Source organism: Sceloporus occidentalis, unplaced genomic scaffold (assembly GCF_023333645.1).
Source record: "Sceloporus occidentalis isolate IW3139 unplaced genomic scaffold, rSceOcc1.0.p SCAF_9, whole genome shotgun sequence".
Taxonomy (NCBI): Eukaryota; Metazoa; Chordata; class Lepidosauria; order Squamata; family Phrynosomatidae; genus Sceloporus; species Sceloporus occidentalis.
Genome location: NW_028316989.1, coordinates 1,181,497 through 1,208,678, shown reverse-complemented (window position 1 = coordinate 1,208,678; position 27,182 = coordinate 1,181,497). Strand labels below are relative to the sequence as shown.

The 27,182-nt window shown below is 44.3% G+C and overlaps 1 protein-coding gene across 6 annotated transcripts in view; it reads right to left on the bottom strand.

The window, feature by feature from the left end:
* LOC149306667 (AP2-associated protein kinase 1-like) overlaps positions 1–27,182 on the bottom strand; it is a 68,714-nt gene that overhangs the window by 6,430 nt on the left and 35,102 nt on the right. For 2 of the 6 annotated variants that reach the window (XM_089538603.1, XM_089538602.1), the window contains exons 11-16: positions 26,189–26,343; positions 25,152–25,444; positions 24,022–24,282; positions 21,334–21,563; positions 20,719–20,876; positions 19,925–20,041 (exon numbers count right to left, since the gene is read on the bottom strand). In XM_089538603.1, the coding sequence (XP_089394729.1) occupies positions 19,925–20,041; positions 20,719–20,876; positions 21,334–21,563; positions 24,022–24,282; positions 25,152–25,444; positions 26,189–26,343 (1,214 nt within the window). Of the gene's footprint in view, positions 1–772; positions 6,156–7,353; positions 7,459–9,233; positions 9,345–10,150; positions 10,253–12,779; positions 12,882–18,654; positions 18,745–19,924; positions 20,042–20,718; positions 20,877–21,333; positions 21,564–24,021; positions 24,283–25,151; positions 25,445–26,188; positions 26,344–27,182 lie in introns of those variants that run through there. The other 4 variants (XM_089538605.1, XM_089538604.1, XM_089538607.1 and 1 more) reach the window with 4 other exon arrangements.

Sequence of the window (27,182 nt, the reverse complement as noted above, 5' to 3'; positions counted from 1 at the left end):
GCCAAAGCTTCAGGCCTGTTTGCTTTGGGGAGTTATTTTTAATGCAAGCTGCCACTGAGCATGGCTGCCCAATGCGCTATGTCAAAAGGCTGGACTATGCGGTCTTCCAGATGCTGGTGGACTGCAACTCCCAGCTTGGTTATGCCATCTGAGGTTGATGGGAGCTGCAGTCCAGCAACTTCTAGAAGGCTGTATGGTTCCCACGTATGCGAAGGTGCTGTCTGTCACTAAAAAACAATGTTCCCGAAGAAGTGGTCTATCGCCCGCTTAAACTCATTTCTAATCCTTTGTCCACTTTTGCTTGCCATTAATGGTGGCATTTTCTATTTAAATCCCACGTTGCTTTAACACAACATTTGTTCTCAAATGTCTGATCCTCTGCGTGTTTTGGACTTCAGGTCCAAGAAACCTCAGCTAGTCAAAGATTCTGGGAGCTGAAACCCAAAACACCTGGGAAGCCACCTTTTGGATATTATTACAATACAAGAGAGAGGGCACAGGGCACTGCCATCCAACCCCAAACCCACATAAGCTCACCCAAACTAACTAACCAAGGGATAGTCCTCCATGTTTGTTCAAAGCCACCCCAACTTTCTTTGGCAAATGAGTGGAAGAAGTGTATCTTGCTATCGCCTCACCAAAACAGCCAAGGGTTTTTGGTTTTTACAAACCCACCGCCACCCAATTTCCTTTGGACTTGGCCAGACGGACCACACATACATGGATCAGAACACAAGAGAGCTTACCTTGCAAGGAATAGGAGCAGGTTATCATGGCATTGGACTCATGTTAGCAAAAGGACAAGGAGAAAGGCACATGAAAACTAATGTGTCGGAAAACCCAACCCCAAGGCTTCAGCACTTGCTACGACCCTCTTAAAAAACGGGGCAGACGATGGGGAAAAGCTATTATCTGAGCTAAAACAGGAGCTGCTATTAGGGTTCCTGCTGAAAATGCTGGGTGTAGGAAAGCACTCTATAAGGTTCCTACACAGTTCCTCTGGCATTCATTCAGAGCTTGGGGGATAAAATATCTTCTTTTGGACTACAATTCACCAAGTTCCCCAACCAGCATGCTTTCCTAGCTCTGTTTCCCAAGCTCTGGGACCATTTAATTTGTGTTCTATGTGCCTCTTCATTTGTGAAGAGATCCTAAACATGAATGCATACTTAACGCACACTTTGGGCTTCATGGGGATCTCAGGTTTTTGGGTAAGACTACCTGGGCCTGGTTTGGAAGTGGGGAGGGGGAACACTTCTATGCAATTTCTATCCATTTCTACGCAAGCCACTTGCTTTTCAAGACACGAATCCCAACCCTTGTTTCTCGTGATCAAAGACAGTACGCCAAAGGTAAGCATCAAAATTATTGTTTATTGAGGGACCTCGGATCCCAGAGTCAGTTTAGGGACATAAGAAAAGCACTGTTGGGTTAGCAAAGGAATAGCAAGCACAGTGTCCTGTTCCCAATCGGTTGCCGTGAGAAGGATGCCAAAAGGACTGCATCCTCCGTTATCATTCTCCAGCAAATGGCGCAGACAGTGTCCTTCCTCTGGTCATGGAGCTGGTCATAGCCATCATGGTAAGTAGCCATTGATACTCCCATGAATTTGTCTCTCCCTCTTCCAGAGTTGTCCAAGATGAAGGACATCACTACATCTTCTTAGGGTGGCACAATTCAAAGGTATAGCTGTGTTAGTCTGGAAAATCAATCTGCAAAGGGATCTTTGTAGCATCTCTGAGACTAACTGAAAGAAAAAAGCTGGGAGCATGAGCTTTCCTAGACTTCAGCCTACTTAAATTGCTTAACCACTTAGGAACTACTGAGTGCTGTATGAAGTGGTATAAAAATGTAAATGCTATTTAACATGCATCTGAGGAAGTAGGCTCAAGTCTATGAAAGCTCAGGTTACCAAATTCTTTCCTCCAAGGTGCTACAAGATCTTTTTGCATACTACATCTTCTGATAGTGAATTCCACAGTCCACTCTCCTGTGGTGGTTGAGTCCCACAATTTATGAGAGCCAGCGCGGTGCAGGGGTTTGCCTTTGCCTTCCTCTGAGGCTGAGAGAGTGTGACTTGCCCACAGTCACCCAATGGTTTCCACGGCCGAGCAAGAATTCAAACCCTGGTTTCCAGAGTTGTAGTCCAATGCTCAAACCCACTATACCAGACTGGCTCACTTGTTGTAGTATCACATGGAAACGCTGAGTGGTTCCAGTATCATTTACTTGAAGAGCTATAGCTTCTTGGTGCTTGCTCCCAAGCTTTGCAACTGCCTCCCCAAGGAGGCTAAGATGGCTTCCTCCTTCCTATCCTATCACTGGCAAAACATATTGCTGGCTGGTCCACCTTGTCTTCCAGCTTGACCAGCTTTGGCCTACTTGTTTTGCGGATTTTATCTCTTGACTTTTTGATGGACCTGTTTCAAAGGGTTTTTAACTCTATGCGTCTTTTAACGGAATACTAACAGTAACATTTTTATTGCGTCTTTACAGTCAGCCCTCCTTATCCATGGCGTCAAGCATCCATGGCTTCAAAATATTAAAACAATATATAAATATCAGAATGTAAACCTTGATTTTGCTATTTTATACAACGGGACACCATTTTGCTCTCCACTGAGCATCCCTGGATTTTGGTATCCACGGGGGGTCCTGGAACCAAACCCCAGCGGATACCAAGGGTCCACTGTACTAACCAATGGATAACCCTCCATGCTGTCCACCCTTTCAAATGCATTGCTTTTAATTTTTGCAAGCTATCTTTGGGCCCCATGAAAGGGGAAAAGATCCAATATGCATTTATTATTATTATTATTATTATTATTATTATTATTATTATTATTAGAAATGGTGGTAGCTGCAGAGATACAGTTGAGGACGGGGTTTTCTGCAGGAACAAGGAGTACATCTGTCTCCCTCTTATGAAGAAAGGATGTCAGCTAAGGGTTACTCCAAAATGTCATGTTGCTGGCATCGAAATATGACAACCATTTGCTGCCAGGGGCTTGGGGTCCCTTGACATTGGCAACCCAAGAGACCTTGGAGAGCCATCCCACAATTGCACCCCCCTGCAAAAATAATAACAATAAAATAAAATCCTATTTTTATCCATGTTTGATGGTGGAATAGGGGTCATATTCACCATGTTTTTCCCCTTCCTTGGACCATTTTAAGCCCAGGAGTGGCCTTTCTTAAATAGGCAGTGACCCTCTCCTTGTCCTAAAATGACCTGCTCACCCCCAATAGGGCAAAATGCCCCCAAGGCTCCAGAAAGCATTTGGGGACATTTAATCCCAAATGTCCACATCTGGCCTACAGACCACATTTTGCCCACCTTTCTTGGGACAGTATCCCAAAATGCGTTGCAATCTAGTCCCACCCTGCCTAAGAGATGGTTTGCTAGCCTTGCAATAAAAACAACGGCCATTGACTGTAAAAACAAAATTGGAAAGTGGGCTGGGAAGAACGATCTACTTAATCCCCTTGGATGTTATAAAAAAGAAAGAAAGGGGGGGGGGGGGAGAACAGAACCATAACCTTTGGAAACATCTTGCAAGAGGCTAAGAATATTAGTCATTCCCAGCATTTCAGTCTTGCGGTTTTATTAAAGAATCTGCTACATGTCATTTCAGTGACTTTTGGTCAATCCATAAACCTTGGTACAGGATAAATTTAATATATATCTATATATCTTTCCTCCCACCACCTTATAATTTTTGCTTAGCCAGATGCACAAATAGTTTCTTGCAAAGAACAAAAAGAGCGCCCCGGTTTCTACTCACAGTTCTTTTAGTTAACAGCTCTGTCCTCAAAGTTAGCTCCACAATTCTGCTTCCAGAACTCTTCAACAAGTTCAATTAAACTTAAAATGTTAAAACATTCTTTTTTAAAAGTACTTTAATTCACTGAAATGGTCTTTTTTTTTGGTTTTTAATATACAGCAGATGGGTACTTTGTTTAAAAAAATCCATTCTTTCTTTTTTCTCCATATATTTTCAGTATCTGACTATACAATAACGTTCTATCTAAAGCTTTGCCCGCGTCATCCAGCACCAGCTGCCTGTGCTTCGGGAATCAAAAGTCAAAACAACCCTGGCTTCCCACCCGACCCAAACCCCCCGACCCACCCCCAAAAATATAAAGATCTATCAACAATTTTGCTAAGATCATTTCCATAGTTTTGTCATCATTAAATCAGGAAAAAAAAGTGCAGCAGAAACACGCAAAAATGGACACATAATCACACGTAAGCAATACTTCTTCCGATCATAATGGCAACCGTAGAAAGATTCAGAGAGGACCGACAGGACGATTAAATTCTATTTACAGAATTTGTTAAGCTAAGTTTCAGGAAAGGAGAGATATTGGGTGGGATTCGTAGAGGGAAAGACTCGGGGGGGCATCCTTTTTTGCAGGATTGGCTGATAACAATGGTCAATTTTAGCCATTCATACTTTCACACATGGAGAAACTGCACCTTTAGGAAAAAAGGAAACCCTAATACAGCTACATACACATACACAAAGTTAGCAATAAGCTAATAGTTATTCCACTACGGAGTTAAGGGTGGTCCTTCCCTTCGGAGGGACATTCCCAAGAGAGAGAGAGAGAGAGAGAGACCGTTAAACTTTGGACTTGAAGATCAGAAGCCAAAATGAAAAACAAGTTTACTATATCCAGTAGTAGTTTGACAAAACTTGAGCATATCGAGGTGGAAACGAAAGGTTTAAAACCCATTCAGATACACTGAAAGCTGGAAAGCACTGAACTCTCAACGGGTCGACAAGGAGTGCATGCTGGTTCCACAAAGACCGGAGGAGAGCTAAATAAAGGGTACAGTCGTTTTTATGCCTATTGGGGAAAGGAGAGGAATGGCTCCAACCTCACCGTGTTTTGCACTATATTGCAGTTTACAAAGGGAGAGAGCGAAAAGCTCGAGGAGGAAAGGAAACCAACAACCCCCCCCAAAACCACCTCGCCTTCAGGGAAAATCTGACATGTACATTAAATTTACACAATTCCTCTGCAGGAGAAATCGAGCAAATGCAACCCTCGCACATCCGCATCCAATGCCCAGCCGTTTCAATGCCCTCTTTCACCAAGAAAATATAGGTCTTAGCCATGCTTCATTCGGCATTATCATGATGTTTCACATCAATTGTTTGGGGTTTTTTGCATGGAATCCACAGCTTTAGTATTTTTTAATATATTCTTGTAAAAAAATTATTAGTATTATTATTTTCAAAGCACAGCCCATTCCTAAGCAGGTTGCAAAACAAAAAGCTAGGGAGTGCAATGTCCTCTTGTTAAAACCTTCCTCTACTTAGCAGTTCTCAAGCGCCGTTTTGGGCCAGAGGGATGCTGTTACTCAGAGTCCAGCCCTAAGCCTTCCTTATGGACCACCTTTCCCTCCCAAACACACACAACGTTGCACCGGAGAGAGACAACGCTAACTTATTTTCCCTGTCCTTTTTCTTCTGGCGCTTGGATCAGGAAAAAAGGAAAGAGTTGGCATATTGTTCGGTTAGCATTCTCAAGCCTGAGGCAAGGCAGGGCAGGTTGGCATTATTAGTTGTAGGCATTTCTAGCAAGGACCTTACACAGATTACATGTCACTTGTTTACAGTTACGATTTCAATGGATGGATGGGGGGCGAGGAAGGGGCAGAAACCCTTGGCGAAGGGGTCCACTGATGTTTTGGCTCCTTTAGAGAGAGGGCTAGTAGAGAGAAGGGTGCAAGGAGCTGTAGCAGACTGGGGTTTTTTTTGTTGGGGGTGAAAGGAAGAGCGAGCAATGTCCCTGCCATGGAGGGAAACCATTTTGGGGATGGTAGGCTCTCCCCATTTGCAGTGTTGTTTGAAACGAAATAGAACAACCAGAAACACAAACCATCTGACAACTAAAAGTGGTCCGTGGGGAGGGGGCGGGAAGAAGGGGGCAGTTAACCAGAAAAAATAATATATATATATATATATTTATATTTATATATATTGATAATGATAACCACATTGGATTTAGGTACGTTACAGGAACCACCTCTGTGACTGAGTGAGACTGCTACAGGTCTATGAGCTGATCCACTAGCAGGAGAGACCTGGCTAGGTTGGGAAGGCTGGACTCAGAGCTTCCACTGCTGTTTCTAGAATGCCCACCTGAAAGTGCGAGAGATAGCAGGTTTTCAGTATTAAGCAAGAGACACCGGGAAGAAAAGGTTAGCTTTTTTCCAAAACAAAAATAAACTTTATTTGTTAAAAAAAGTGAAATAAATAAATAAATAAAAAAGATGTTCGACAAGCAAGCCAAAAGGAAGAGCGGAGCAAAGGTCGGGCGGGGAGAAAAATTAAAAACACAAGAGAAAAATAGCCCAGGATCTATGCAGGGATTGTAAGAATGGCAGTGAGGAGGGAAACAAGGTTTGCTCAATGGTTTTAGCAACTCCAAAGAGGGATTTCAGCACCGCTCAGCTGCACCCTTTTGCAAACCTACGCCAGTTGGACCCAACTATGTATTTATAACATTGGATTTGACTGTTCAGATGATGAGCGAGGGGAAGGCCTACAATTCCTCCTTAACTGATTTTCCTGTCCTTCAGAATGCTTTAAAAACTTCCCTAAGAGTTATACAAAGCAAGGGAGGACAGTCTACCAAGTAAACCCTACTCTAGCCATGGAATGACAGATATTGGCCTCTTTTCCCAATGAAAGGGCAGATACTTCATCGCTACAAGGAACTCAAATCCTAGTCTCCAGAGTCATAGCCCAACACTCAAAGCACTGTGCCATGCTGGCTCTTTTCCACCTCAAGGGCACATACCCTAAAAGCAAGGCCAAATACCAATGTCGTCTTCTCCAGTCCCTCTCAAAATGGCGAGAGGAAGTGATGGTGCACCATTTTGAGAGTGGCTGCAGAAGAAAACAGAGATATCAGGGGTCAGTTGGTGTTTTGGGATATGGATAGGTATGGGGTAGGGTATTTTCAACACTTTCAATGTATGAGAAAGATGTAAATCTTGCACTGGAAGTCTAGGTACAAGTCCTCTGTGTAAAACAAATGACTCGTTGGGTCCTGATTATTGGTTATCCATCTTGGGGTCTGTCCAATTCTGCCATCGAGAGATTTGGAGCTGTTCACCTCTCCGCAAGTGGATTTGCATCCTTGTCACAAAAACAGGCAGGAATCAAAAGTAACTGAGTGCCGCCAAGACTAAGGAAGCTGGGAAAAACACAGAGCTCACATGCAGCACAGAGATATTTTGCAACGACCTGCAGTTTTAACTCTTGGGGCTATAAGGCAGGCACACTACCCACTAAGCCACACTGCCTGGAAATCTCTTCCCTTTCGCCTGCTTACCTTGTGAATTTTTGGATATCAACACAGGGATGGGGTCAAACTCATCTTCTGCCACTTTTTCAGGGCCCTCTGGGACATCAAAGCCCGATATCAGGTTAGTATCTTCTGCAGCATTAAGGGAGGAAGGAAAGTAAAACAAGGGAGGGGAGCAAAAAAGATAGAACAGAGAAAGCTGGTTAGAAAAACCATCAGAGCCATGTTAGCTGCATCTGTTTTGTTGCAGGAGAAGGGATTGTTAAAGGGAGCTGGGATTGTTAAAGAGGCAAAACAAAATGGATGGAAAGCCAAAAGAAGAAAGCAGGATATAAAAATGAAACCATAACTACAGAAATAAATGGACCAAAGGAGCAAAAGAGGCAGTTTGTGGGGGAGAGAAAACAGCCCAAACTGAACCAGGGATGCAGTGGTTAGTCTGTGTGTGTTGCTTGCCTTCAAGTCATTTCTGACTTAAGGTGACCCTAAAGCAAGCCTTTGTTGTTAAGTACCTTCCTTGACTCATGTGGATGAGACCTCTCCAAGACCATAAGCAAACCTATCACAGGGGTGTCTTGGCAAGTTTCTTCCGAGGGTGTTTGCCATCCTCTGAGGCTGAGAGAGTGTGACCAGTGGGTTTTCATGGCTGAGCAGGGATTTGAACCCTGCTCTCCAGAGCTATAGTCCCAACTCTCAAAGCAATAGTCAGTACCCTTCCTCTTAACCTAGACCTACAAGAGGAACAAACCGGTAATGAGGAGAGCTACCATCCTGAATTCTCATCCAGGGTCCTCTCCTTTCTCTTCCTGCTGAGCCAGTGTTTTAATAATCACACAATGCATATAGAAAGTGGAAGATAAGTGCTAGTCTTTTGTGCCCAGGGCACTTGAAGGGGGGGAAATGCTTATAACATGGATCAAAAGGCCATGTTCTATATCCAGTCCCAACCCAAGAGTTTGCAAAAACAGGTCAGCCTTTTTGTCCTCTGGTTGCAAAGGAGGCTGAGCAAACAGTGACTCCCTTGTGAGAATGCAGAATGGACTTCCTGGCCACTAAAACTCTAGGCAGCCATGCCAAGTGTTTTCATAGAAGAGGTGACTTCAGCTTGAATCCAAATCTTGTGTCAGTAGGGAGTCTGCTCAGGAATTCATCTTGAATTTTAAAGGAGCTATCCAAGACACTGGACTAATTTGGGGTTTGGGTCTTCATCATCCTTGGATAGTTCCTTTAAAATTCACGATGAAATCCTGTGCAGACTCCCCACTGACACAAGAGTCACCTTCCACATAACAATGGCAATAACAATAGCATTATTGGATAGAATCGAAATCACTGATGGTCCAAAGCTCTAGTTGGTAACATCCGGTAAGACTCTGAAACCGATGATGATGATGACGACGATGATGGACATCTTACATTCTTTCCCAGCCTTGGGATTAAAGGTGGCTTCCAAAAATTAAAATGGATATAGGACACGCAAAAGGGTATGCACTCTGCAGGAGCCTGGATTCACTTCCCAGGATACCCCACTAAGAAAATGCAGAAGAACCAGGAAATCCATAGAAGAGACTGAAGAAAGAAGATTCACTGAGGAAAGCAAAAGTTGTTTGGGATGAACAGAACCATGTTAGGTGAACTCTTGGTCTGGCACAGCAATGGTAGTTTCTTATGCTTCATTGCCAACAGAGGCAGCTTAGACACTTCAAACTCCAATGGCCCAGAAGCCCACCTCAGCTTTCAAGACTTCCTCACACCGCATGGGAAGATGTGCAATGCATACACATACAGAGCATAGCTTTCCATACATTTCATTTTCAACCCTTTCCGCTTTCCATCCCCTCTCTCCCCATCCACATTCCTAACTGCAAAGGGGGCTGCAAAGAGACAAGCGAAAAGGACCGTCGTACCTTTGTGAGTTTGGGACGGCAGGGCTAAAGGCGCAAACTCGTCCAGAAGGTCAGCGGCAGGGTTAGAAAGCAGAGAGCAATCCAGCAGGGAGTCCTCTCCAGTGAGAGAGTCTGGTCCAAGCGGACAAGCGACAGACGCAGAAAACACCAGAGAGAAAAGCGGGTTAGCAAGAGGCCTCGGCCGGCCGTGGAGACCCTCAACCCATTCTCAGCCTTTGGTTGGCAAGTCATTTATGGCAGAGATAGACATGGCTGAAATGGGGCCAAAGTCTTGAAAAGGAGAGGAGCCCTCTAAACTAACTGATTTATCTCAGGCTTCATTGGTATTTTAAACTAAGATAGGTGCCCCATGCAAAACCACCAACTAGACGTTAGCTCCTAGGATCCCTTCACCAATTCCCCAAACCACCAACTTGCAATCTGTGAAGTGTAAATGCACCCGAATGGAAGAAATAACCCCCCTTGACACCACTTTAACTGCTATGGCCCAAGGCTATGGAATTCTGGGAAGTGTAGTTTGTTGTAGCACCAGTTAAAGTGGTGTCAAGATGGATTATCTCTATCTTGTGGATGCAGCCTGTGTCAACATTGCATTATATTTTTTTCACTTAAAAAAATCTTTCCCCATGTCTTCAAACTCACCAGAAATTTTACATATTTAAGGGGAAGGGGAGCAGATTATATCCTAAGGAAGGAGTTCCCAACTTTTTTGACTCGTGGAGCCCTAAGGACTCCATGGAGCACAGACTGGGAACCGCTGTTCTAATGCATTTTCTAGTGAAGGTACGTATATGATTCTTGCTTTATAGCAGACAGTCAGCAGAAAACCCAAAGCAAGGAAACAAGAGACAACGTCTTCACCGCCGACGCCTTGGATGCCGCGGCTGCCATTTTGAGCTGAAGGGCTCCCCACCAACCTGCTCTGTTTGAAGCCACAGAGTCTGTTTGCGAGGAGAGGCGCTGGTGGCCAGGGGCCTCGAGGCCCGGAATAAGACTCTCAGCCGTAAGGTCCGCTTTTCCTTTCCGAAGGCACAAAAGAACAGAGCAGAAGCCACAAGTTAGAGGGAAGGTTTAGCCCAGGGGGAAAGGAAGAGAAAGCCAAAGGATGAAGAAATAAAGTACAGCTGGCCCTCCACATTTGCAGCTTTGTTTGTTGATTTTGCAGATGTGATTATTTGCGGCTTGTGATTAACAGCAATATAGCAATAGCATGTACGTTTTTATATTGCTTATCAGTTAACTCAGCACTCTCTAAGCAGTTTACAATGTGTAAGATAATTGCCCCCAACAAGCTGGTTATTCATTTTCATGACTTATGAAAGGATGGAAGGCTGAGTCAGCCTTGGAGCCCTGGGATCGAACTCACAACCTTGTGTCTGCAGGAATGGCATTCAACCGCTGCGCCACCAAGGTTCCTTAATATATTCTCTTTAAGAATCTTTAGGTCCTCTGTCAAAAGTTGACCACAGAGTTGGTGATGGAGAACCTCCATGTTCCAAGAGAAAACACTTCTCTAGGCATTTGTAGGTCCTCCAGAATGATTCTATGGTCAACTTTTGGCAGATGTTGACCACAGAGTTGACCTGGAGGACCTGGAGATTCCTAGAGAGGTGTTCTCTCATGCAAGAGAATAGTGGGTTTTTTAATTTGTATTTTCCCCACATTCACAGGGGTCCTTCGCCACTAACCCCAGCAAATGTGGAGGGACCACTGTATAGACAGCCCAGGCTACGTTTGGATTTCATAACATGAATTTCAGAATTGTATTCAACAAAACACGGATGATCTAGTAAGACATACAAGCCATGGCACAGCCAGATCTGTGCAGCCCACAAACTGTTTTGGGATTCTCCATTTCCAGATGCAAACAGGGGTCCCTTTCACATGAAAATCCGAACTGATCAACAGCCCACAAAACTACAAATCCCAGAATTCCATCACATTGAGTCCCGGCATTTAAAGCAGTGTCAATCTGCCTCATTTCAGCAGTGAAAATGCAGCCTAAGTTTCATTTAGCAGTTGTAAACCACCTTGTGTCCCAGATTGGGACAAAAGTGGGATGTTGTCGTTAGTAACAACAACAGCATCTATAAAGTAACAAGGAGGGGACTGAGCCGTGATCCAAGTTTCCTACTTTTGACTTCTGTTGACTTCCTACCTGTCTTCACTATAAATATTATTATTATAAATATAAATATTATTTCTGATATTAAAAGCCTGTGATCTCTGGAAGCTTTTTAAACTTCTTGCTTCTCCTCCTTCAGCCTCAACTTAATATGCAAGATCAGGGGGGAAAAGCATTGCCTATCTTTTTTGAGATGAATATGATGGCTGTTCTTTATTAATGCTGCTTACTTTGTTCTCTGTAAGTTTTGTGTAATTGTCACATTTGCTTTCTTTTCCTCGTCCATTGCTTCTAGCGTTTGGGAAGGCAGCTAAAATCAATTTAAATACATTAAGTGAATAATAAGTCAGCTGGGAACAGCTATTAAACCACTGTTCACTGCAGGCACTCAAATGTAATTTTAATATGCAATTAAAAGCGTACAAGTGATTTTGGTGATATCGTCCTGAATAGAGAGGGGCCTGCGAGGGAGATGATCTTTGCTTCATTCTCCTGTTCGAAAGACAAAACACTCCACATAAACATGATCAAAATTTGAGTGTCAGTGCCCATCTGTGTGTTTGTTGTTTTGTAAGGAGGAGATATAGCCTTGCATTGGCTGCTATGTGCAACCTCAGTTCCTCCAGATGTTTTGGACATTCAGCTCCCAGGAACCTCAGCCAAGCATGGCCACTGGATAGGTTTGCTGGACGCTGAACCTCCAAAACATTCGGAGGGCCTCAGGCTAAGAGCCAGTGCTATAGGTCAGTGTTGTCGGACTGCAATTGAGATGAAGGGCAGAAATTACAGATTTATGGAGTGCCACATGGTCCTCATAACCAGTCATAGGTCTTAAAAGCCTTTACTTTCCACCGCTTTTAATAGGAATGGGGCAAAGCGCAACTATGGGGCCGTCTGGGTTTTGTGACCTCCTCTGCTCACATAAGGTAAATGGCCTCACCTAGATGCTTCCAAGAATTAGTGATTCATTCTTTTAGTCCGCTTGTCTTCATTTCATTTTATATTATTTTATTTTAATTGATATTCCAACCTTCTCCCTGCCCAAGAGCCAAGGTGGCACAGGCAGCGGCACTTGGTGACTTCCATGCCAGTAAGGTAGGTCCTTCAAAGGACAGGTTAAAACCTGCAGTGGATTCATTGCCCCACTGACATGAGAGCCACCAGCCATTGTTGGTGAAATATGGGAAGGAATGTGGCAGCCTTCTACCATGGATCCCAAGGGCCCCAAGTTCAACATCCAATGGGTTTTTCCATGCCTTGATTTACAAAATCATGAAGTCCACCCATATAAATATCATGCAATGCTTCTCTCTTCCGACAGGCAGAGATTTGCATGTTGCAATTGAAAAACATACAGCAAGGATGGGATGAGCATGCAAGACAGAAGAGCCCCGAGGAGGTGGCCTTCTGGGTTTTGTTACCATTCACAGCATCAGAGGTGCTACCGAAGGGATCGGCAAGAGGCAGGATATCGGGGAGCAGAAGTGCAGGCTCAGGAGATTTGAGGCCCTCAATCAGTTTTTCTGACAGGCAAAAGGGAAGGAGAAAGGAAAGAGGAGGAAGGGAGGAAGCAGAAAGGAAGAGCGTAAAACAAGAGGGGAAAAATAAACCACACATATCAAAGCAGAAGGCAAGTTGGTCAGCAAGGTTGACCGCTTCTCTAACAGCTAAGAAGGATTTGTATCAGGTATTTCTCATCAGTTTTGTGTACAGCTGATCCCTGTATCCATGGGGGATATGTTCTCAGACTTACCGTGGATAGAGAAAAGCATGGATAAGGGCGAATATTATATTTCTGCTAGAAATTGACCACAGAATTGTGCTGGAGGACCTCCAGGTGCCTAGAGAGGTGTTGTACTTAATCACATCCAGCGACAGATACAGAGCCTTTGGCTAAAGATATTACAATGTTTTTCCTTCATGCCTGTCATGCCTCATTTTCTTAAAATCTGATCAAAGAACCAGTGGTAACTGGTGCCATCCACCGCAATGGGGCAGGTGACTCTGCTCTGAGTTTTAGTTCAAACTTTAAAAAGACGTTTGACCAAAGTGCTGAATTCTATTCGCTGAACAGGTTCAACACCTTGGGGAAAAACATGAAAGAACCATGAAAGATCCAGGTTTCAGACTCAGGATGGATTCACTTGCTCCACTGACGTAGTACTACAGAGGGATCAGCTTGAGATATCCCTCTCTCAGGTAACTTTCCCACCGTTGACTGTTCCGAGGGACTTCAAAATGCAAAATACACCTTTTACCAAGCCAACAAAAAGCTGCAAGAGTACATTGCACTAGTTTTTGAAGCTTCACAGGCTTCTTCATCAGGCAGAGAAGGAGAAGAACATAGACGAGAAATAAGGTTATGGTTCTAAACTAGGAGTAGATATCTGTAGGGCAGGACCCAATTCCCCCCCCCCCCATCCCACCATAAGGAAGTCTGACTTCCATTTCAAGAAGGACTGCAGAAGGAAACAGAAGCATTGGGGGACAATACAGGTTTCTATGCTGAAACGTTCAAGACCAGCACTCCACATGCTTCCTTGGTTAATTCACAAAAATGTTGCAAACCGGACCATGCTTAGTGTTAGCTGCCCCACTAAGAGACAAATCAGGCATCTTGCTATAGTCATCCTTTCCATGACACACAGCCGAGAGAAAGGAATCCAGAGCCCCAAGAGCAATGCTTAGGCTAGAAGTCAATGCCCTCCACCACCCAAACCCATGGATTCTGGGCTATGCAGTTTCTGTGAGGCCAACAAGACTACATCTGAAGAGATTCCTCCCATTTTTCCAACCTTGGAAGCACTATGATACGTTGCCATTGGTGGCCAAAAATCTTGTGAGTTGAGAGTTCAAAGCAAACCTACAGTGGATGCTGGCTAGTAAATTGAGGCTTATGCTTCAGTCTGGGCATCTTTCTCAGTCGCTTCCAATGCCCGGTGTGCCAACCCCTGACTGTGCCCATGCAAGTCCCCACAGTTGATTTAATACAGCCATCCAGACCCTCTTCCTTTCCACACTGAAGTAGGAGCAGGTGCAACCTTTGTCTCTAAGAGCGACTCTTGACTGCTCCCCTATAAATACAAGCAGAAAGGCCTGCCTTGATTTCTCCGTTTGTGACCCTCACAAAGAGAGGAGCCGAGGCAAAATCTTTTGCCTTTTGTCCCTAAAAGCCCGGATGAATTATACATGATGCAAACTGTATCCCTGGCGGTCTGCAATTAGGCGATTTGAGCAAAGAGGGCTTTCAATCACCCAACAGCTGTGTGCAAATTTTTTCTCAGGCTCATTTGCTGCAGGCCCATTAAGGTACCCAGAATCTGCCAAGAGTGGAGGGGGGGGGAACAAGCTTTTGAATAGGAGTGGGCATAAATCCCTCCTTTACAAGGAAATGCCCAAGGAGATGTTCTGCAGCATCCAGACCACAAGGAATAGGCAGCCATTCCTGCCAAGGAGGACTTCAGTTGCCCCTCTAAAAGATGTGCAAATCCTAAAAACACCTAGCCTTGAGAGATTCAGAGACTGCTGCTGAAGAGATGCGTTCGCCCTGGCTGCGCATACCTGTTCAGTAGTCATCTCAGGTGGTCACATCTCACCTGCCATAGCCCCTCAACAGACAGGGATCTCCACTCTTCCCCCCACTTTTGCTAATCATGTGGAGCTAGAACTTCCATCAGTTGCATTGTGAAGAAGTTTCCAATGGCTCTTTCTCTCACATATGCAGTCTGAACCAAAACAAGAATAGGTTCAAAACTTTGGATTAGTTTTGGAGACCATGGAGCTGGGTAGTTCTCTGGTGCTGGATGGTAAGAGAGGGAAAGTGTATCTAATTCTATGGAGAAATGTTCAATAGATGCAAGAAACATGGAGGACTTGCTTCAGCTAGTGTCCTTTGAGATCACAACATTGTTATTATTGTTGTTGCTGTTGTGCCTTCCAGTTGTTTCTGACTTACGGAGGCCCTAAAGTGAACCTTCCATGGGTTTTCTTATGTTATTATGTTATATTATGGTTATTATGTTATCTGTTTTATTCTATGTAAGCTGCCTTGAGCTTTTGGGACTGTGGGATAAAAATAAATTATTATTATTGGCAAGTTCCTTCAGAGGGGGTTTGCCATGCTCTGGGGCCGAGGGAATATGACTTGCCCAGCGTCACCCAGTGGGTTTCCATAGGCAAGCCAGCATTCGAACCCTTGTCTCCAGAGTCCTAGCCCAAAGCTCAAACCACTGTACCATACTGATCTCCTGACACTGCCACTCCCTCTCAAACACACACAAAGAAACATCCACACTCGTGCCTGTTCTAAAGCACCCCATGCTGTCAGTACGTCCAAAGAGATAAATAAAAGGGTGAACATTACAGCAGGGATCTGTCATTAGGAAGGAAAGGGAAAAAGAAACCCAGCCAAAGTGCAACTCAATCCTAGCAGATGGAGCAATCGGTTAAAACAGGCAAAGAGACACACACTTCTGAACACATTACTCACTCTTCCACCTTGGAAGGAAAGAAAAGAGTGGCTAGTTCATTAAAGTACACAGCAGCAAAGTCCTTTTCTTTGGATATCAGCTAGGGAAGAAAAATCCCCAGGTAAGAAATCTAAGGGAATGGAGGATTCTGAACTGGGGTGAGGAAGGGTGGGATTTGGGGGATAAGAGCACCAAAGGATGGGTCCTTTCACGCAACACAATATCCTATAGAAGCCTGGGATTTGCCATGTAGGAAAAGGTATAGAGGACTCTCAGTCAAGAGCTCAAACTACAAAGCCCAGCATTCCAGTGGATGTTGTTATGGTAATTAAAGTGGAATCATAGCGCTATAATTAGGTAGTGTGACTCTCCCAGGCATCAGCACAAGCAGCTTCCATAGATATCTGAACTTCCAAGGTAGCAACAAATGAAAAGGTGTGTCTCGGACTTCTAAGATTAATTCAGTGTTAATCTGGAATATCAGTTTGCAAAGGTAGCACCCTTGAGACCAACTAAGCAAAAGTTGTAGCATGAACTTTAGTAGACTTGGTTTGGCTCCAAGATCCCTTTTGTATACTCACAAGATTAATTTGTTTTGTTTTAGAAATACTAAATTCAGCAAGTGGCATAAGTGGATATGCCCCCTTGCCCACAGTTAAGGATAGTCTTTGGGTGGCAAGGCATGAAAATATGATGGCAGACCTGCAGAATGAGGCCATACCACCAAAGATAGGGCACAGTGGCCAGCAGCCTGACCTTGCCCTATTTGTGGATGGGCTTTGAGTGGAAGTGACCCACAGCTGAAGGGAAAGGAGGGCCTGCTGCCAAGCCTCCTTCTACCACCCTCCTCCTTTGCTGCCAATTTAATACGCTGATATTACTAATCAAAGCACACCAAAGCCTTCAGGGAGAGAACCTGGCTCCCTTCCAGAGAGAGGCACGGAAGATAAATGCCTTGAGCTGGAATTTTTCATCTCCTCTGTCTTTTAGCAGATGTTTCATTGTCCCCTCTGTCCTTCCCGCCCGTCTTGCGGCACTTACATCTCCATCAGTGGTTGAAAGCCCTTGCGCAGGGAATGAAAATAAGGAAACGCCAAAAGGGCAATGCATTTGAGGAAGTAGGCTCAAGTCTATGAAAGCTCATGCTGGTAGATGCTTATAAGTCCAGAAGACTTCATGGCGCAACACAAGAGCTATCTCTCTATCTCTGTATCTTCTCCCAATATGGGAACCAAAGGGGCTCAGAAAATAATCTCCTGTTTTCAACTGGCTTTGAGTGGCCAAGAGATAAGGTAAAATGGCCTTTTATCATGTCAGCCCAGCATCCAAAGCCAGAAGATACAGTTCACACTAAGCAGAAACAAGAAATTAATGCAAGATGTGCTCTTTTCAGAGATGTCAAGAACCAGGCAGCATTCTAGGTAAAACTCAAAAGAGCAAAGCTGCATTTCCAGTTCAGGAGGACGATGGTAAGAGTTAGGGGAAATATATTTAAGATTCCAGAAAACTGCCACCAAAAGATTCAAGTACCTCCCTTACAGAGCTAAATAAATGCAATTTTAAAGTTTCCATTAAAAAAAATTAGGAGAACTGGATTATTTTCTTCTTGCCTCACCTAATGCACTTCAAACTGAGATGGCTAAAATAATTCCTTTGGATTCCTCCATCGCTGTTCTTTTATCCCCATCTGTTTCAGAGGATTTGCAGCAGCTTACATCAAATATATATATGAAACAGTTTAAAAAACAACGCCATCACATCCGTATCAAAAACATTAGTTTTGAAGATGTATAAAATAATCTCAATGCAGCAATCAAATTAAAAAGAGCATAACGTATGAGATTAAGAGTCTGCTTTCAGTTTCCATAAACCAGCAAAGGGGAAGGCGGATTAACCTCCAGGAGGAAGGCACTCCCAAATAAGAGAGCTTTACAATTCAGAGTAACTCCAAGAAAGGATTCACTTCTCCACTTACAAAGAAACCACTGGTTTGTCACCAAAAGCCATGCTACCAACCGCTTATGCTCACTTACCTGGTAGCCCAAAATAAGAGAACCAAAAGCAGAGATTCAACCATGGGAAGGTCTACACGGGAGAAGGTACTGTAACTAAGGCCTTGTCTACATGTCCTCTTTACACGACTCAGGGCCAAAATCGGGTTTAGACTGTCTTAACTATGTTTGCACCTCAATTTAGGGCTTCTTTCCTCTAACCCCAATTTAAATAACTCACCTATTGCAGTAGGTTTTCAGCTCTCTTTGCAGAGATAATGGCAGCTGCCTTGACTTGTGGTCCCTGCAAGCCATCCAAGTTTGCAGGGGCCACAAGTTGCTCTGAGGTCAATAATACATCTGGGCATCATGTTCTGATCTCAGACGCTTTGCCAGGCAATGAACGGGGACCTCAGGGGAAGGTTTGCTTTTGCTGTGAAAGCCACAAACCTGGAGCAAAAAAGAGCAAGTAAGAGGAAATTCCAGGACAGAATACTCCGGCGACACCAGATTCTGGCAAGTGAAGATGGAGCCATAGTCCAAGACACCTTAGGGTTTCGAGCATTTTTGCACAGCATTGGGTAATGAAACGCAAGACTTGTTGACCCAATCCAAAATCAAAGCAATGGGACTCAGTGGCTGGAAGGTGACCTCCTTGAGTTTGGCTCAATATGAATTTATGTACTTCGCCTGGAAAGGCGGTTGGGTAGGGATGCACGGCTGGACAAGCAACCCAATGGTCATTCAGGTGGCAACGCTTTCAAACTCACATTTCCAGAGGTGGATCCTGGGCTCCATTCCCAGGCTACATCTGAACTGAGGCAAATCAGAGTTACCTGGCGTATCTGACAGTGGAAGAGGAATGAAAGGATCAGGAACAGCCAGCAGCGGAGGGCTAGAGTCCAGGATATCTTTCGTTTTTTCAGCTGGGCATGCAGCAAGGGAGAAGGCAGAATAAAGATATAAAGAAGAGAGAGAAAGAGAGAGATGTCAAGCAAAGCGCAGGGAAGGAGATGCTAAGTAGAACTGAAAAGTAGCTTAGCTGCATTCTTAAAGAATCACAGAGTTAGAAGAGACTCCAAGGGCCATCCAGTCCAACCTCCTGCCATGCAGGAATACACAATCAAAGCACTCCCAATGAATAGCATTAGTCTGTTTTAAAAAGTCCAAAGGAGGAGTGTCCGCCTCACTCCAAGAGAGCATCTTCCACTGTCAAACAGTTCTTACTATTAGGAAGTTCTTCTTAATGTTTAGGTGGAATCTTTTTTCCTGTAGCTTGAATCCATTGCTCTGTGTCCTAGTCTCTAGAGCAGCAGAAAACAAGCTGGCCCCATGTTCAGTATGACATTTTGAGTCTGGGGTATTGCTAGTACTACTACTTTACTCTCCCATTCCCACTAGGCAGTGCTAGCAAGCTATTTTTATCTCAAAGGACAAAAAGAAGTATTTCAAAGAGTCATGAAAGAGAATTGTTAGTGAGATTATCCAATATCTCTGCAAGAAGCAAAGCAGTAATTCTTCTTTCAAAGGCATCTGGTCACTTTGCCTCCTCCATTCTCAATAGTTTGCATTAAGATATTTAATCTAAGTAATCCCAAAATTTGTGAAGGTTTGGGGAAAAGAGGCAACAAGTTACCTGCAACTATATATATATATATATATATATATATATATATATATATTTCCCCCTGGAACGTTACATACAAGCCCCTAGACTGAGATGCAACAACACCATTAATATTCTCTTTATTGTTGTGGTCAAATATATGTTTCTACTGGTGTTCATAAAATGGCACAGCAGGCTATAAATTAAAACAATATAAACAGCACACAATAAATCTGACAAAAATCAAATCAAATCAGTAGCACAACTTCAGTTAACAGCAGGAAAACCAACAAAGCAACAGAGCTTTGGAGAGGAGGCAGATTTCAGCTGTTTCCAAAAAAAGGTATCAGAGAATAATCTGAAAGGCTGGAAGGAATTGTAAAGCACTGGGGTTGTCACACAGAAAGCCCCAGATGCATACACACAAACATACACACAGCATAGTGTAACCTGGCTGATTCCACTAGAAAAGGCCTCCTGCATCACATCCGCTGGCCTACCTGAGACAGGTGCAAGAGGAGATGAACCAAATGCATCCGCCTGTGTTGTGGAAGGTGCCAACGCAAAGCCTGGGATAAGGTTCTCCACTGAACTGCCAAGCTTCTCTGGAGGTTTACCTGAAATGCCAAAACCCAGGTGAGCAAGAGCAATTAAGCATGCCCTCATTGACTGTCCCAGTGGTTCTCAAACTTTCTACCTTTAGTGCAAAGGGATCTTGTCGCACCTTTGAGACTCACTGAAAGAAAAAAGTTGGTAACATGAGCTTTTCTGCAGGAACCAAACATGCACCTGAGGAAGTAGGCTGAAGTCTAGGAAAGCTCATGGTACTAACTTCTCTCTCTCAATTAGTCTCAAAAGTGCTAAGAGATCCCATCGCATACTGATTTTCCAGACTAACACGGCTATATCTTTGAATTCTCTTTACTCTTGTGGCACCCTTCACATCTACATGCATGTCACCCTCTCCCATGCAACACAGTACCAGAGTAAAAAATATTTTGTTTGTTTCCTGTGCATATGTTCGTTGACACATTCATACATATTCATATTTTCACATTTTATTAGAAACTAGGCTCTACTCTTCCTCCTCCTCCTCCTCCTCCTTCGTCAGGCAGAGGCTCCAGGTGCCTTCCTTGCCTTTCTCTTCCCTTCCAGGAGAGAAATGTTTTGGGAAGAGGAGGAGGAAGGAGAGAAGGGGAAATCGGTCTCCTTGAGCAACTCTTGAGTCAGCCAGTGTCTTCCGATTAGCCCTCTGCTTCCTCCAGCCCAACCTTTGCTTTGATGGCAAACTCACCATCGCTCAGTTTTGCAAAATCTTTATTCAGCAGCTCTTCTGCTGTGAGTTTGGAGAAGTTGTCGTCGTCAAAAGGGTTCCAGGTGGAGACATCCGGAGGGTTATAAACATTTTGCTGTGAGGTTCTTGGAGACCCAGAGGGAGTAGTTGAGGCAGACCTAAAGAATCATCATCATCCCACTTTATTCCCCAAATCAGGATTCAAAGCAGCTTACAGTTAAAAGCACAGCACAATGTAAAAACTTACAAAAGTGACGAAGTAGAATGAAACTATTACAATATTAAGAGAAAGCTATCCTCCAAGATGACGATGATTCAGAAGCCGCTTTCACTGTTCATATTTTCAGTGTTCATATCTCCACTTTGCCCACCAAAAACCCCATTTAACTCCACTTCCTTCCTTTCACGATCCAGTGTTAAAACCTTATCTCCCCGATCCGCCTCCATTCTCTCTAGATCTTTGCCCACCAAAACCCCCATTTAACTCCACATCCTCCTTTTCTCGATCCAATGTTTTACCCTCAACGTATCCATGGATCATACTAAAATCCATGATTTTGGCCCTAAAACCTTCCCTCGACTTATACATGAGGTCAACTTGAGTATATACGGTACTTGGATTTGTTGAGGCTGGCTTCAGCCGCCGCCGCTTGCAGAAGTTGTGTTGATTTGCTGGCCGGGACCCCAAAGACGGTGCTGTGCGTCACGTCACTCAAGATCCTCCTATGTCCGGCTCGCTGGGTTTTCGGGGAGGATGGAGGCGTGAGGGAGCCCACCTTCTGCCCCTGGACAGCCGCTGGAGGGGTGGCCGGGAGGTGCTTGTCCTTTTGCCGCGGAGGCGCTTGCTTTCAAGAGGGAAAAAAGAAAGGAAACACATTACTACTACTACTACTACTACTACTACTACTACTATTAAAGTTTAGTCAGCAAAAGCAATAGCAAGTACATTTCCATACAGTACTGCTTATCAGTGCACTTAAGCACTCCCGAAGCGGTTTACAAAGTGTAAGCTAATTTATAAAGCACTGTAAGTTTGCACAACGCTGTAGATACTGAATATCCAAAATGCAATTACTAAAAACTACTAAAAACCTGCCTAAGGCGTACCATCTAAGTAAAACAAAATAACAGCATCAAAACATAGCTTAAAATACATAAAGCACAGAGGCATAATAAACCATCCTCTCAAGCTGTGAGGTAGAACGCTTCCCTGTATGCCTTACAGAAGTCCAACAAGGGGCTCTCAAGATAATGAACAAATAAAAACCAGTTAGAGCAATACCAAGATGAAAACATTTTTAAAAACACACATTAGGACACTCTTTAAAGAATCCTAGAAGCAGTCTGGAACCTGCCTAGAATCCAGTTTTTTTGGAAAGATTTGTGCAGAAGAGATTTTACAAGAAGACACTGAGACTTGCCCAAGGTCACCCAGTGGCTTTCTATGTCTGAGCAAGGATTCAAATCCTGGCCTTCTGGCATCCTAATCCAACACTTAAACCACTATACTACACTGATTCTTAAGTTTGCTACTGCCTTCCTCTGAGGCTGAGAGATTGAGACTTGCCCAAGATCACCAAGTGGGCTCCAATGAGTGACTGGACATTCGAACCCTGGTCTCCCAGAGCCACTCAAATGGTCAAACCATTGCACCCACTGCCTCTCCTCTTCAAGTTGACTCTCACTTATGGCAACCCTATCCCTAGGGTCTTCTTGGATAGATTTATTATTCAAGGGGGTTTGTCTTTGCCTTTCTCTGAGGCCGAGAGAGTGTGACTCGCTCAAGAGTTTTCACTGCTGAGCGGGGAGTCGAACCCTGGTCTCCTAGTCCAACACCAAATCACTATTCCACACTATCTCTCCAAAACAGCACTCTGCACACAATGAAATATGAAACCATGTGCAGCTGGAGACGACTGCTTTTTAAGAATATTAGAACAAGATGGCTAAGGCGGTGAGGAGTCTCTTCCAAGTTCCTCGTTCTGCCAGAATTCTCCATCCAGATCTGCTCTTGAAAACCAGATGGCTATGGATACGCAAAGCCTTTTGGGCATTTGCAGGAAAATTCTGCAGCGAGCCTAGTAGAGTCTCAGCTGGAATACATTTTTGTTTCTTCGTGTGTATGTCGACACAGAGACACACACAGACACATGAAAGCCCAATAAGGTGCCTTTCAGTGCAAAAGGGAACAAAGGGGGATGATTACCCTTGAATAGCAATGAAGTGTGTTTGTATTGTGGGCAGGGAAGGGGGAGGCAAATGTGAAATTTCACTGGCGTACATCCGCAGTGGTTGCAAATGGGGATTCCTGGCCAATTTCCATCCCCCCCCCATTTATTTTTTCCTTGTACAGTAAGGCAGCTGCTTCATTTGGTGCAGGGAAAACCCTGTTTCTCATTAAGGAACGAGCCTTTCGTTTGGGATGAATGCATACATTATGATCATTAAATGCAGGGTTTGTTTCTCCTCTTCCCTTTGGTGGAGTAGGATCTATCAGTACGCAGAAGAAGAGCTGGGATTTTTAATCTGAAAATTCCCCTGCCAGCTTGGTTTTGCCAGGTAAAGGCATTTACCTTGGTTTTTGCCAACTTTCCAACTTGGAAGAAGAGAAGAGGCCAGGATCCCCATGTCTGGGTCACCTCTATCTATGTTTTTGTTTATGCACAGGAGCTCCCAGAACATTTTGCATTACAACAGGGGTGGGGAAAGTGTTGCCCCAAGCCCCATGCCAACCCAGATACCACTTTTGGGGTGCATGAAGGCCCCTCACCACTACTCCAAAGCCCCTAAGTATCCCTTTTTAAAAAACACACACACTAGCACCATTTGGGGTCAACCTTTGGCCCCAAAGCACAGAGAACATATAAAATACATAAAACATGAAAATACGCCAAGGCCACTTCCATAAGCATCTCCAGAGAGCTGCACTACCCCCAAATACCTGCTTTCCTCCCCAGACCCTCTCAAAATGGCATCAGGAATTGAGACAACATCATCACAGCCTTGCGCAGGCTAAGATACAACAGAGCAAGTTGCATAGCTTAAACCTTTGTAGCAATGCCGTAGGTACACTATGCTGCTGGGTATCAGACTGTACCATTATGCAACAGAATGCACAGCTCACATCATGCCTATGCGCATCCCTGTTGCACAATGACTAAAAGGTCCCCATAATAAAGTGCACTAGCAGAGGTACTTATGTGTCAATTTAAAGAGCGCAACCAGTTGTGCAGCTGTAGCCAGGATATGACCCTTGATCAACATCTTAAAAAATACAAGTCATGCTCAAACAGTGAGGCTTACCGGATGCTCCTGCATAGGGACCGGCTGGACCACTGTCTGTTGAACCTGTGGCTGCGGCAGCATTTGAGCCGGAGGCTTTTGCTGCCCGGCTGCTGCTTTTTGTTGGATAGCAGCCTGTTGGGCCAACAATTGCTGCTGCTGCTGTTGCTGTTGCATATAATTCTGCACCGCAGGAGGCTGCGGCGGTTGTGTTGTGGGTGTCACCGGTTGTGCTGTCGGGAACTGTGGCTTCACCTGCGGCTGAGGTGCTTGAGGCATCACCTGTAAGAAGAACACCATAATACATATTCAGAGCCTTTCTTTATATAGTGGGTCCTTGTTATCTGCTGGGGTTTGGTCCTAAGACCCCGCATGGATACCAAAAGCCATGGATAATCAAGTCTCTTTAAATACAGTGATGTAGTAAAATGGCATTGCTTATACAAAATGACAAAATCAAGGTTTGCTATTTGGAATTTATACTTTTTTTAAAAAATAATTTCAAACCATGGATGCTTGAATACATGGATAAATAATCAGTGGATATAACGGGTGGACTGGACCTATTGTCTCATTGTCCAGTCAGCCCTCTGTATCCACGGATTCTTTATCCACAGATTCAACCATCTTGAAAAGCTTGAAAAGGCTTGAAAATATCCTGGAAGCAAACCCCAGAGAATAACAAGGGTTCGTTGAACAAATTACAGTTGCATTGTACATGATGCGTCTCCCTTATCCTGAATGGCAAAATCTGAAATAATCCAAACTCCAAAACTGTCCACATGGGTGGCTAAAATAGTGACACTTTTCCTTTCAGAATACACAAACATATTACAATTGCATCGTAGAGGCTGGCTTTTCCTTACTCCTAACTGTGAAATCCAAAATATTCCAACATCTCATTTTGTCCACATGAGTGGCTGACACTTTTCCTTTCAGAATACACAAATTTTCTTTCATGCACAAAATTGTTAAAAATATAATGTATAAAATTACTTTCAGGCTATGTGCACAAGGTGTGTACAAAGAATAAATGAATGTCGCATTCAGACTTGGGTCCCATCTCCAAGGTATCTCATTATGCAGAAGCAAAAATTCCAAAATGCAAATGAACAATGAAAGTTCACAAAGCCAAGAAAGGGCAACCTCACCTGTTGAGCCTGCAGTGGCTGAGGCGGCTGATAAAACGCAGCAGGTGGTGCAGACGGCTGCTGCGGAGGCGGCTGCTGTTTCAAGAAGAGCTGGTGCTGCGGAGGCGGTGTGGCCTGGGCTGGCGCCGTGGGGACCTGTGGCTGAGAAGCAGTGGCCGGTGGCAGTGGTCCTGTGGCCACCTGCTTGGGCTGGACCTGTGGCAGAGGCTGAGTCGGCTGAGGCATAGCTTTCGGCTGCGGGATGCCTGCGGGATGCGAGGGCTGTCCGCCGGCCAGGGATGCCGGAGCGGCCACTGAGGAACAGAGAAGGCATGACATGAAAGTGGGCACATCTGTGACCTTTGTTACCTTTCTGAATTTTCTAACATTCTATCTTAATAAATACAGTGGGGCCGCCTTATCCACAGACTTGCCATTTACAGATTTCATCATCCACAGATGGCAAGCCCCGGTTGTCCCCAATGGTGGCACATGTACGCGGCCACACCACCATTGGAGACAATGGGATTTCAGGCAAGCCCCCATTGTTTGGGAACAACAGGGGCTTATCTGAAGCCTCATTCTTCCCAATGGCGGCACGGCCATTAGGGACAACAGGACTTGCGGTCCCTTTGTTTTTGGTACCCGCAGGGAGGCGGGTCCAGAACAGATCTCCACAGATAACAAGGTCCCACTGTATTTTAAAACCCAACAATTTCACAATGCAGTTTTCTCCACATGATGATGATGACAATGAGGATGGGGGCTTACAGCCAGCATTAGGGCAGGCTTCATATCCAAAGTCTTGATGAAGCTGGACATAATTTTTATGAACAAATACACTTAGCTAGACCACAGATCAGGTCACAGGAAATTCCAGAAAGAAGATGTGCAAACTGACAATGGATGTCCAAAGGAGGTGCGTGGAATTTAATAAGTGGGCCATAAACTCATTTTCTCAGCGATCGGCACTGAGGTTCCCTTTCCCCTACCAAAGCCATTCTTGCTCTCACCCAGAAGTCATATATACAGTTTCAAAATAAATAAAAGATGCTCACCCTGTGGCTGGACATTTGCTTGCACCGTGGGCCTCTTTCTGGGCGTTAGTGCCGGCTGAATGGGCAAGATTCCCGGATTCGGTTGTGTCTGCCCAGCTTTGGGTCTTTGGCGTGGGGTGATAGAAGTTTCCGTTGTAGGAATCGGATCTGTCAACCTGGGAAAAGAGGAGAGAAACAACCACAAAAAGACATTTTAGAACAATGGGATGAGTGTAACATCCTCTCACAAAAAACTGGGAGCTACTTAAGACTCCAAATCCTTGGAGCACACCTTTATTCATTGCAGTTGGGAGATTTCCCCTAGAAAATCATTCTCCAGGGTGGTGGTAGGGGAAGGAAGCATTCAGCCACATACAGAGATGGCCACAAAATTCCCAGTTGAGCAAAGCAAATGTGCAAATTAGAGAAGGCATGTAATTTTATGTGACTCAAGTCTCCCCTGATTTGCATAATTGGTTCCAGCTGCCAAACTGGAAATTTGCAGCCATGGAGCTCTGCAAGTGTGGAACGCCAGGTATGCAGTTTGGTCCCCATCAATTGAGTCCCATCAATTGGGAAAGACTAGGAAGAGCAACTGCAAAGGTGCAAACAAGATCAGCTTTGTATTTACATCTACTCTTCCACTAACACACTAGCAACACTAGCAATCTATGTCCCCCAAACCCTGATCTTCCATGAAACCACGCATGTGGGAAGCGAATAAGGTAAGGCAACACAGTACAAAAAAATTACTCCGGGTTCTTTACTCAAGAATTGGAGATATTCTACATCAGAACCCCCCAAAAAATGAATGAGGGTAAAATACTCCTCTTCTGTCTAGGTATATTCCCAAAGAACCAGGTGACAACTCTATGTCCTAACTTAAAATATAGCAGGTTCTTTTTTAATATTATTTTTAAAAACCTCTAGCTCCATTCTTGAGAGGCAGCATGGCATAGTGGTTTATGTGTTGGACTATGACTCTATAGAGACCGAGGTTCGATTCCCAATTTGG